Source organism: Rattus rattus, chromosome 2 (assembly GCF_011064425.1).
Source record: "Rattus rattus isolate New Zealand chromosome 2, Rrattus_CSIRO_v1, whole genome shotgun sequence".
Classification (NCBI taxonomy): Eukaryota; Metazoa; Chordata; class Mammalia; order Rodentia; family Muridae; genus Rattus; species Rattus rattus.
In genome coordinates, this window is record NC_046155.1 from 168,998,168 (window position 1) to 169,010,198 (window position 12,031).

At 50.6% G+C, this 12,031-nt stretch overlaps 1 protein-coding gene across 2 annotated transcripts in view; it reads left to right on the forward strand.

Annotated features, from left to right (window-relative positions):
* Nucleotides 1-10,517: 10,517 nt before the first annotated feature.
* The window catches only part of Axl (AXL receptor tyrosine kinase), a 30,367-nt gene continuing 28,853 nt past the window's right edge, over nucleotides 10,518-12,031 (forward strand). For both annotated transcript variants that reach the window (XM_032894147.1, XM_032894148.1), the window contains exons 1-2: nucleotides 10,518-10,785; nucleotides 11,668-11,893. In XM_032894147.1, the coding sequence (XP_032750038.1) occupies nucleotides 10,722-10,785; nucleotides 11,668-11,893 (290 nt within the window). In that variant the 5' untranslated portion in view covers nucleotides 10,518-10,721. The remainder of the gene's footprint in view (nucleotides 10,786-11,667; nucleotides 11,894-12,031) is intronic.

The window sequence follows — 12,031 nt, forward strand, 5'->3', positions numbered from 1 at the left end:
AAGCATAATTATGATGACTTCAATAGGAAAAAAAAGACGAACTCATTCATGGCTTCATCCACAGACAATAATTATTAGACAGCAAGGTGAAACCTATGTAACTAGTGACTGTGGTCAGTGAGCATTGACTTGGAGACATAGTCTCTGGGTAGAGTGTTTGCCTCATAAACACTATAGAAACACCAATACAGCTCAATTGGTCCAGTGTGTGGACCAAACAAACATGAGGTCCTGAGGTCACAGCCCAGTACAAACACTCATAAGCACACACATACTCACACACACACACACACACACACACACACGCACAAGCACACACTTACACTATACATTCTCTTCTTTTATCATGTGGGTTTCAGATATCAAAACCTATCATTTTGGGGAGTGAAGAGATGGCTCAGGGGTTAAGAGCACTGACTGCTTTCCCAGAGGTCCTGAGTCCAATTCCCAGCAACCACATGGTGGCTCACAACCATCTGTAATGAGATCTGATGCCTTCTTCTGGTGTGTCTGAAGACAGCGAGTGTATTCACATATATAAAAATAAGCGAATCTTAAAAACCAAAACAACAGGGGTTGGGGATTTAGCTCAGTGGTAGAGCGCTTGCCTAGGAAGCGCAAGGCCCTGGGTTCGGGTCCCCAGCTCAAAAAAAAAAAAAGAACAAAAAAAAAAAAACCAAAACAACAGAAAACCCTATCAACTCTTTAGCCAAAGGTATATAACTTAATGGCATTAAATAGATTCATATCTGCTGTCATTACGACTATTACTTTATGTGTGTATGTGCACATGTGTGCAGGTGCCTGCAGCAGCCAGAAGAGGGCGTCAAAGCCCTTGGAGCTGGTGTTCCTGGGGATTGGGAGTCTTCCAGCTGGGCTCCATGGAACTGAACTTCAGTGTTCTGCAAGAGAGCGGCAAGCTCTGTTTACCCTGAGCTCTCCCTCCAGCCCCTGATTTTTGTTCTGAGACAGGTCTTCATTCTACAGCCCATGCTAACCTGGAAATCACTGTGTGGTCCAGGATGCCTTTGACTACAGAGTCCTGCATCATCCCCCTGAAGGTGGGAATTACAAGCACGAGCCACCACACCCAGCTAACATTTACTTTTGAAAAGTCAAAAACTGTATGACTCACTTTGACAGGCGTCACGACCGTGTTTACATTTCCCTGGTGGCCTCATAAAAGGATTTTGCTTTCATTCTTGCATTTATTTGTTTAATTATTTATCTATTTATTTGCGGTTGGAAGGAAATGTGGGTATGTCTGTGCCACGGTACCGGCATGGAAGTCAGGGGACTCCTTGCAGAAGTATCTTCTCTCTTTCCATGGTATGGGTTCTAAGTATCAAACTCAAACTGTCGGTCCCGGGGGCAAGCACCTTTACCCAGTGAGTCACCAGGTTCACAAGTGTATTTTATACTATATTTATGTTCATGTTTGTTTGCTGGGTGTCCCTGTGTGTGTGGTAAAGATTTAAAAATCTTTACGTGTGTGTGTGTCTACCTACATGCATGTGTGCCATATGTGTGTCTGATGCTTGTAGAGTCCAAAAAAAAAAAAGGGTTCCAGATCCCCTAAAACTAGAGATGAAAGTGATGGGTCCTGGGAAGTCGAGCCCAGTCTTCTGCAGGGACAGCAAGTGCTTTTAACCACCGAGGGAATCTCTCTAGCCCAGCCAGTACGTCACAACTCACTTAGGAGTTGAATGACCCTTTCACAGGGGTCAGATATCAGACGTCCTGCATATCGATATTTACATTGTGATACATAACAGTAGCCGAATTGCAGTTGTGGAGTAGCGATGACATGATTTTGTGGTTGAGGAACTGTATTAAAGGGTCGCAGTGTTAGGAAGGTTGAAAACCACTGGTCTACCTCCACTGTTTTGAGGCAAAGCGTCATGTAGCCCAGGCAGGCCTCAAGCTTACGGTGTAACTGGAGCTGGCCTTGAACTCCTGATCTTCCTGCTTCCACATCCCAAGTGCTGAGATTATAGGCAAGTGTCACCAGGCTTCACTTAGACTTGTTGCATTAAAACTCAGTGGTTGGAGAGATGGCTCAACAGTTAAGTGCACTTACTGCTCTTCCAGAGGACCCAGGTTCAATTCCCAGCACTCAGCTCACAGTCCTCAATAATTCTAGAAACCCTCTTCTGGTTTCTGTGTGCACTGCACACACATGGTGCAGACACATGTGTAGGTAAAACATACACACACACTTTTTTTAAAAAAAGAAATGTATTTATTTATGATATATAAGTATACCGTAGCTGTCTTCAGACACACCAGAAGAGGGCGTCAGATCTCATTACAGATGGTTGTGAGCCACCATGTGGTTGCTGGGAATTGAACTGAGAACCTCTGGGAGAGCAGTCAGTGCTTTTTTTTTTTTTTGGTTCTTTTTTTCGGAGCTGGGGACCGAACCCAGGGCCTTGCGCTTCCTAGGCAAGCGCTCTACCACTGAGCTAAATCCCCAACCCCGCAGTCAGTGCTCTTAACCCCTGAGCCATCTCTCCAACCCAGAAGTAAATACTTTTAAGTACTAGAATCTTGATTTCACATGGTAAGAGTCTTAGGTTTTTGAAATCTGTAACAGTTCTCCATTCTTTTGCTTATTTTATCTCACTTCATTTAGTTTAGTCTTTATTTTTATTACATTTGTTTATTTTCATACGTGAGGGTAGGAGTAGGTACGTTCCTTTGACCCGGGGATTGAACTCAGGCTGTCAGGCGTAGAGTGGCCTTTACACCCTGACCCTAGTTTTTCCATTTTCCATTTGACTGAGTATAGCTCTGAGCCTCAAGTTGGCCTCCAGCTCCATTTCTCCGTCTCAGCCGCCTGGGTCTTGGGGTTGCAGGTATGAGCCATCGCATGCCAGGCATCGTTTATATTTTAAATAGCCCGGGTCATTTGTCCTGTGTAAGTGTTTATATGCTGGTTTTGGCTGACAGCTTCTTCATGGTGTCGTTCGACGTCCTTCTCTTCCCAGAATCTGCTATAAACCGGAAGCTGGATTAGATGCAGGCTCATTCCAGCAAAGAACTCATCGGGGGAGATGCCTGTGGCAGAGCCTTAGACCTTAGCACAACCAATTCAGGCCATAAACAGGTAGACAGCACCTCACCCAAAGGACAGCATAGAGCTAATCCAGCAAAGGCCACGGCTCGGGGAAAGTCTCTAAATGTGCTAACCTTGCCTGTTGGCTTCTGTGGTTCTGCTTCTGACTAACTGTTCTCATTAATTGAAGTATGTCAATCCGGGATACGGGTTTTGAGCTTCAAAAGCTCACCCTGAGAAAGTGGTGGTGGTGCATGTCTTTAATCCCAACTCTCAGGAGGCAGAGGCAGGTGGATCTCTGTGGGTTCAAGGTCAACCTGGTCTACAGAACGAGTTCTAGGGCAGCCAGGGCTACACAAAGAGAGACTGCCTTGAAGAGAGACAGAGAGAGAGAGAGAGAGAGAGAGACAGACAGACAGACAGACAGACAGACAGACAGAGACAGAGAGACAGAGAGAGAAACAGAGAGACAGAGACAGACAGAGACAGACAGAGACAGAGAGACAGACAGAGAGACAGAGAGACAGAGAGACAGAGAGACAGAGACAGACAGAGACAGACAGAGACAGACACAGAGGCACAGAGACAAAAACAGACAGACTGACAGGTCTACACTGGAATCCTGAATGCCCAGTGTAGTCACCTGCCAGGAAATAAAGACTTTGTATTGGCTAAAGCTGTGTTTGAGTGGCCTTCTCTGGTGGATACCCAACATTCCTTCTCTTGTATCACATCACAAAAGCACCCCTCGTGTGTTGTAACAGTTAAGACTGGTATGTCTGGGTCCTGGTGTCTCCTAGGAAATCTCCCACCAACTTTTCACTTGGCAGCCTTGGTTGATGGATCCTTTAGAACCCAATGGAGGATCAGGGAGACAGATCACTGGGTGAAAGGGCCTACCACCAAGCCTAAAACCCTGAGGTTTCCGATCTCAGGGATCCACATGACAGAAGGAGAGAGAAGACTACTACAAATTGTTTCTGACTTCCACACACAAGTGCTGTGACCTGCCCCATACACACCAGATAGATAAATAAAAATAAAGCACCAAAAAAACCTAAAACTAATCTAAAGAAACCCAGTGGAGGTCTGGAGGCATAGGTCAGTGATAAGGCACTTGTGTGGGATGTGTGAGGCCTTTTGTTCTATTTATTTATTGGTAAATTTATCAGTTAGGCATGGGGCTCCACCTCTGTGACCTCAACACCCCTGAACAGAAAGAGCTATAAAATGAAATACTGTCTCAGAAAATACAGGGTTTGGAATGTAGCTCAGTGGTAGAGCCCCTGCCTAGAATCCCCCAGTGAGGGGCTGGGGGTGTGGCTCAGTGGTAGAGCCCCTGCCTAGAATCCCCCAGTGAGGGGCTGGGGGCGTGGCTCAGTGGTAGAGCCCCTGCCTAGAATCCCCTAGGGAGGGGCTGGGGTGTGGCTCAGTGGTAGAGCCCCTGCCTAGAATCCCCCAGTGAGGGACTGGGGGCGTGGCTCAGTGGTAGAGCCCCTGCCTAGAATCCCCCAGTGAGGGGCTAGGGGCGTGGCTCAGTGGTAGTGCCCCGCCTAGAATCCCCCAGTGAGGGGCTGGGGGCGTGGCTCAGTGGTAGTGCCCTGCCTAGAATCCCCCAGTGAGGGGCTGGGGGCGTGGCTCAGTGGTAGAGCCCCTGCCTAGAATCCCCTAGGGAGGGGCTGGGGTGTGGCTCAGTGGTAGAGCCCCTGCCTAGAATCCCCCAGTGAGGGACTGGGGGCGTGGCTCAGTGGTAGTGCCCTGCCTAGAATCTACTAGTGAGAGCCTAAGGGGGGTGGTTCATCCACTCAGCTCTTGCCTAATACAGACTCATTAGCATGATTCCATAAGGCCCCAGGTTCTGATCCCAGCACCAAAGAAATATTGATCAATAAACAAAAAACAATCAAACCCTATCTTTCCAGCCCAAAGGCCACTATGGTCTTTAGAATAATGAGCAAGTTCTTCCACTAGGCAAATCCCAATCCTGCCTGGGCCTGCCCATGTCTGCACTCATTCCAGTCACAGATGTGTCTCCCCAAAGTTACCCCGTCCCGCCTCTGAGTCTTTGCATGGCTCTTTCACCTGCCTGGAATGCTCCAGCCGCGTGGCTTACTGTCCACTTCCTTAGCTCTCTAGCTTAACCCCAGAGACCTTCCTTATCACAGGCATGCAACACTTCCATGCCTTGCCGTTTCCTCAAGGTCCAACCTACTTCCTCATAGGTACTTTTATCATTGTTTTTCTGTCTTTTAAAAATAGGAGATCCAGGGCTGGAGAGGTGGCTGTGTGGGTAAGGGCACGCACTTACTGATCTTGCAAAGGACCTAAGATTGGTTCTCAGCACCCAGTTGGGAGGTCACACCATCTGTAACTCCAGTTCCAGGGGACCTGATGCCCTCTTCCAAATTCTGTGGACTCCTGCACTCACATGTGACACACAGATACTGAAGTCAGGCACACACACACACACACACACACACACACACACACACACAAATAAATGAATAAATATTTTTAATAAAAGTAAGAATGGGGCCCTGAGTGGTGGTAGCACACGCCTTTTTCCCAGCACTCAGGGGCCCGAGGCAGGAGGATCTCTGTGAGTTCAAGTCCAGCCTCGTCTATGAAGGGAGATCCAAGACAGCTACGGCTACACAGAAAAAGCCTGTATCGAAAAACAAAAAGAAATTAAAAATAAAAAAATGGGAGCTCATTAAGCAAACTGAGTTGTGATCTCATTTTCTTGTGTGAAGGGCAGTTTTGTCTTCAATTCTTTTAAAAATTTATTTATTTATTATATCTAAGTACACTGTAGCTGTCTTCAGACACACCAGAAGAGGGCATCTGGTCCCATTACAGATGGTTGTGAGCCACCATGTGGTTGTTAGGAATTGAACTCAGGACCTCTGGAAGAGCAGTCAGGTCCCTTAACCACTGAGCTGTCTCTCCAGCCCCTACTTTTGGTTTTGTTTGCTTCTGTGAGGTGGTCTCGCTACATAGCCCAGGCTAGCCTTGAGTTTGTTAGTTTTTTTTTCCTGCCGCAGCCCATCAGGTACTTGAGTGATGAGTTTCAATTTGACATGAATCCCCTTGAGTTTACCGACCTTAGTGAATCTATACAAGGGTGTGATGTGTATGTATGCATGTGCATGTGTGCCTGCCTCCACAAACACAGATGCATGTGCCCTTACATGTGTGTGATGAGGCCAAAGGTAGAGGTCAAATGTCTTCCTCTCTGCCCACCTTAATTTTCAACTATTTATTTATTTAATTTTTGCTAAGGGCTGTTTTTAAAATGTGTCTAGGCGTTTTGTCTGCTTGTATATTTGTTTGCACATCATGCTCCTACCTGGTCCCTGTAGAGGCCAGAAGAGGGCATCAGATGATCCAGAACAGAACTGGTTGTGATCCGCCAAGTGTGTACTGGGAATTGAAGCCACAAATCCCCTGGAACAGCAGCTAGTGCTGCAGAGCCCGTCCTCAGCCCCTCCACCTCATTCTTTGAGATAGGGTCTCTCGCTGAACCCGAGGCTCAGGTTAACGGTAGACTGGCTCGCCGGCAAGCCCCAGGGATCCACCCATATTCACCTCCTCTAGAGTTACGGGTGCTGACAACCACACCTGACTTTGACTTAGGTAAAGCGCTTGATATACCCGAGTCAGAGCCCCAGTCCTGGGATGGACCTCTGTGCCCCAGTGTAACCTCCCTTGTAGCCCACCACCCACCAGAGATAGCGAGGGAAGTGGACTTGTCTAGGAAGGGTCTTTGGAGAAACTTCCTTCTGTGTCGTCTGGAAATCAGCAGTTCAGTTCACAGCCCAGCAGGTCAGCTCGATCCATTCACAAACACTTCACAGGTAGACCAGCAGTCCAGTGTGGTAGAGTCGGGTTAGCAACAGTAATGGTCCAAACTAGCAAAGGCGGCAAGTCTCAGCCTCAGCTTGAGTCAGTTGGAAGGACCAACAGGAACAGCAGGAGAAGTTCTCAGCTGCGCCTCTCTCAGGAAAGCAAAGATCAGAGAAGACTCAAGACCCGCAAGCATTGCACAGCTAGCTGTACTAGCAAGCCAAGCTCTGTCTCCATCACTCCAGGGAGTCCTGTTTATACCCTCCTGTGGGGTGAGTTTGAGCTACACTGCTCCCGGTAGGTCATGCTTCCAGCCACCTGCCCAGGGAAACTTTGGATCCATGAATGAAAGACACACACACACACACACACACACACACACACACACACACACACACACTAGCTTATTTTTGAAATGCCTTGGCTACCTCAAAGCTGGGCACTCCTAAACCTTCCCCTGCTAGTATGCTTTTCCCTCCTGTACCCTGGCTCAACACCTTTTTTTTTTTTTTTTTTTTTTTTGAGCTGGGAATCAACCAGGGCCTTGCGCTAGGCAAGCGCTCTACCACTGAGCTAAATCCCCAACCCGCTCAACACCTTCTAAGTCTACTTTTAACTTTGCTGCCCTGTTACCTTCAGTGAGGTCCAATGGTCTTTGCTGCCCAAGACGCTTCTGGGCAGCCCTCCCGGGGCTGCTTTCTTTTTACACCTAGGTTTCGGATGCTCTTCCCTCTGAAGCTCTAAATCTCATCCATCTCCCCCACACACACACCAACCCCCAAGTCATGGCAATTCTGTGACTCTACGTCTTCTCCTCTCTCCTGTGTCCCAGCCCACCAACTCTAAGGGTCCCACCCCGTCTCCCTTTGCCCAACCATTGGCTGCTGCCATCTTTATTGATTGTTCAAAAACCACTTGGGGACAAGGACCTTTAGTGTTTGTACACGAAGATTCCCAACTGAATCAAAGCATTAGAACCAATCTCTAACACCCTCCAAACATCGTGTGTCCTCCACGTGCCTTGCCTCAGCACATGCCTCCAATCAGCCCACGTCTGGGGAGTCCCAACAATGCAATGTAAGGCGGACCAATACCTGCGCGTTGTTAGCGAAGAATCCCCCATCACCTGTCCTTTCACTGCTTGCTTTAGCAGAACATCCTCTCTCCTGTGTGTGCTTCAGCAAAATGTTCCTTCACGAGTCTGCCTTAGCCTTTCACATGTGTCCACTTTAATGAAACGTTCCTTCATGCGTTCGCCCCAGCAAAACACCATCCAAATAACTTTGCAAAGAACGCTTAAGATTCTACTTCACCCCAGAAATGCCATTTTTTAAGTCTACCATGTGGCAGGCCTTTTCCATGGGTTGCAGCAGCATCTGAGATATCCCCCAGGCTCTTCTCCCATTGCCCACCCATCAGAGAGGAGAGATAGGCAGGAAGCATAGAATTGTGCAATAAATCCATCATGGCAATAAACGGGGCATGCTGCCAACGAAAAGCACCGAGTAAGCTGGGTGTGGTGGCGCTTGCCTGTCACCCAGCACTCTGGAGGGTGAAGCAAGTAGGACTGGGAGTTCAAGACCAGCCTTGGTGATATAGTGAGACCATTTCAGAAAAAGAAAAAGGGAGCAGCAGATTGAGGGAGTAGAGCGAGGTTAGACCGGAAGGAGCTGGAAACCCGATGTAGAAGAGGAGGGAGGAGAGAGGTGGGGCTGAGGGAGGTGAAGAGGCTTGGGACAAAGTGCTACAGAAGGATGCTCCAAGGCCTGTGAGGGAGGTTTTTGGGGGTGAGAAAAGGAAAGCTGCCTAGGGAGGTGATGATACAGTCTGGTGGCTATGAGGGATACTTGTAAGAAGCCCGTGGCTTTATCTTAAAGGCTGAGGCAGAAGACAGGGATGCGGCTAGGTGGCGGAGGGAGAGGGAAGGAGGGAGGAGAGAAGGAAAGGATCAGACGGGATATGGGATTAAGAAACACCCTGTGGCTGCTGAAAGGGAACTATGTCGGAAGAGGCAATAGACTCAGCCCACTGAAGGAGCAAATTACAGTTGGGATCCAAGAGGCTAAGGGCAAGGCTGGACCCGGGTGAGATTGAGAGAGGCGGACAAGTAGGAGAGAGGATCGTAAGACTGAGCTCTCCCAGCGTCCCATGTAATTCACCCCCACTAAGGTTCAGGAGGACCCCAGGGCTCAGACTAGGTGGCCGGTTAGATGCCAGGGCTGCCGCACCATTTGAAGTGAGATACAAACTGAACGGTGCTTACGGTTAGGACTGTGAGCGGACAGCTGAGGGGCTTGGAGTTGACAGTCAGAGAAGTGGGGAGTCTAGAGGGCAGGCAGGCTCAGAGTCATCCTCCTAGATCCCAACCAAGAGCTGGATTGGAGGCAGGGATGTCGAAGGAGGAGTGGTGGATATGGAGAAGGGCAAAGGGGGAGAGAGAGATGCCAGGAAGCGAAACGGGATTCTGGGGCGACCAAAAGCAGTTCAATGATTTGGTCCAGAAGTAGCCTGACTAATGGAGAAGAGAGCTGGGTACTCAGAGGCCATCTGAGCATATGCCCTCTACGGCAAACACCTAGAGGCCCAGAAGTAGACATGCAGCAGAGCCAAAACACTAGCTCTGGATCTACAAGGGCTAGAGAAAAATATCCCTGAGGCGGAGGAGCAAACAGCACGGGCGCCAAAAATCCCCGGCACCTTGTCTTTTGGGCCACCTCGTGCAAGGAACTACGTGCACTTTGACCTAGGTCATTCTCTCACTAGCCTGCTGCATCAGTCTGGGCTGTCCTCATACCCATCTCACAGGTAGACATACTGAGGCACAGGAAGACAGGCCTTTGCCTATTGCCCACAGTCACAGGACTGGGCTAGAGCCGGGATTCTCATTTCAGTCCTCTGCTGCCACCTCTGGATTCCTGCTTCTGTGTTCAAAGGGGCTTGGGTGGGTTTGGGTGTCGATGTGCCGATGAGTACCCTGCCCCTCCGTGTGCCCATCCAGCAGTGACCTTCCATTTGTAAGACTTCTCCAGCAGGCAAGCTCCTGACCCAGCTCATCTGAGGGTACCTGTGGGTAGGCAGCATGCCACTGCATGTCTCTACCTGTCCCAGCTTCTGTGTCAATGCCATCAGAGAGAGAGAGAGAGAGAGAGAGAGAGAGAGAGAGAGAGAGAGAGAGAGAGAGAGAGAGAGAGAGAGAGAATGTGTCCTTGTTCAAGCTTCCGTGAGTGTGAGGGGAATTGGAGGAGGCTTGGGAGGCTGGGCTGAGGGTGGAGGCCCAGAAAGGGGGTTTGGGGGGGCATCTTGGGCTGAGAGGAGTGGAAATGCTACAGGAATGTTTACCAGACCCTGAGAGAGTCTAGGGGAACAGCGCCCATCCTCCTAACTCACCAGCCCAGGATCGGCCTCAGCCACCATGAGCCACCAAGGTCTCCTTCCTCCTTCCCAGCCTCTCTCCAAGGCGCCTGGGCTCCTTTAAGACTGCAGATCCGTACTCTTCACTTCTAGTTAACCCCTCCAAGTCCCAGTGGCCCCGAGGCTGGGGCCCTAGTGGGCGGAGGCAGAGGGGGAGCCAGGGGCGGAGAAAGAAGTCTGGGAGTGAGAGAATGAGGCAGGGTAGCCGGGAAGGCGGCTAGCTAGCTGCGGAGGAGTTGAGCCAGCCGAGGGGCTCCCGCTGTGCCAGGCGGGCAGTGCCAAATCCCAGGAGCCCAGAGGTGGGGGGAGGGCCGGGGACAACCCGGCCCTGCCCCCTTCCCTAGTGAGGTGCCCATCAACTTCGGAAGAAAGTTTGGCATCAATCTCAGCCGTTGGTGACTTGAGGATGGGCAGGGTCCCGCTGGCCTGGTGCTTGGCGCTGTGCTGCTGGGGGTGTGCAGCTCCTAAGGGTGAGTGATGGGGTCTCATTGAGGCAGAGACACTGGCTGATGGGACCCAGGGCAGGGGGCAGTGAGGAGGTGGGAGCTGGCTGGCAGGTGTTGGGGGTGCCGGGCTGGTTTAGGGAGTTTCCTTGGGACGACAGAGTGCTGGCTTGGGGATGGGGGTGGGACAGAAAGGCACAGACTCAAAGAGCCTGGGGTTAGGGAAAGCAACTCCGAGAGAAACAGAAGAACAAGAAACAGAAACCAGGAGGGCCAAAAGATGAACTGGGCAGAAAGACAGTCAGAAGGAGCTGAGGGAGGGCTGGGGGCTGAGGAATCTGGGTCCTGAGGGAGGGACAGATGGAACTAGAGGATCCAGATGACGTGAAGGGATCTTTCCCCAACAAACACAGAGGAAGACTGAGAAGGAGGGCTTGGGAGTCCTGGGCCCCCCTTGTCACTGCTGTCCCCCTCCACTTGTTCTTACTCTGCTGGAGTGTTCTCCTCTCTCTCTCTCTCTCTCTCTCTCTCTCTCTCTCTCTCTCTCTCCTCCCCTTTCTTCCCCTTCCCTTCACTTCTCTGCTCCGTTCTCTTTTCCTCTATGTCCCAGAGCAGACTGTGAAGTCCCTAGAGACCAGAATGGCAAGGACCGGCCCTGCCAGGCCATCCAGAGCCGGGGAGGCTGCCAGATCCCAGGCCTTCTTCCCAACAGACTGGACATGGGATGGAAGCCGGACCTCAATCCCCTGGGAAAACTCCCATCCTCCCCATGCCTCCACCCCACCCCCCTCTGAGATCACTCTACAACTATGTGGGGTCCTGGCAACAGTGGGCAGATAGAGAAGGTGGACCAGATGAGCTCGCTAGCTGTGGGGCTCTAAAACATGCTCTTTACGTCTCCCCTGACAGACACACAGACCGAGGCTGACAGCCCATTCGTGGGGAACCCAGGGAATATCACGGGTGCCAGAGGACTCACAGGGACCCTTCGGTGTGAGCTCCAGGTTCAGGGGGAACCCCCTGAGGTGATGTGGCTTCGAGATGGACAGATCCTAGAACTGGCTGATAACACCCAGACCCAGGTGCCTCTGGGCGAAGACTGGCAAGATGAATGGAAAGTCGTCAGTCAGCTCAGGTGTGGCACCTGTCGCTGACCAGTGCTCTCCATACACGCAGCCCTTCCACACCAAGCCACGGGGCAGCCAGGGCAGCCGTTCCACCTGGGCTGGGAATCTCCACCTGACCACTTACTGGGCACGTGGCTCTAAGCTTG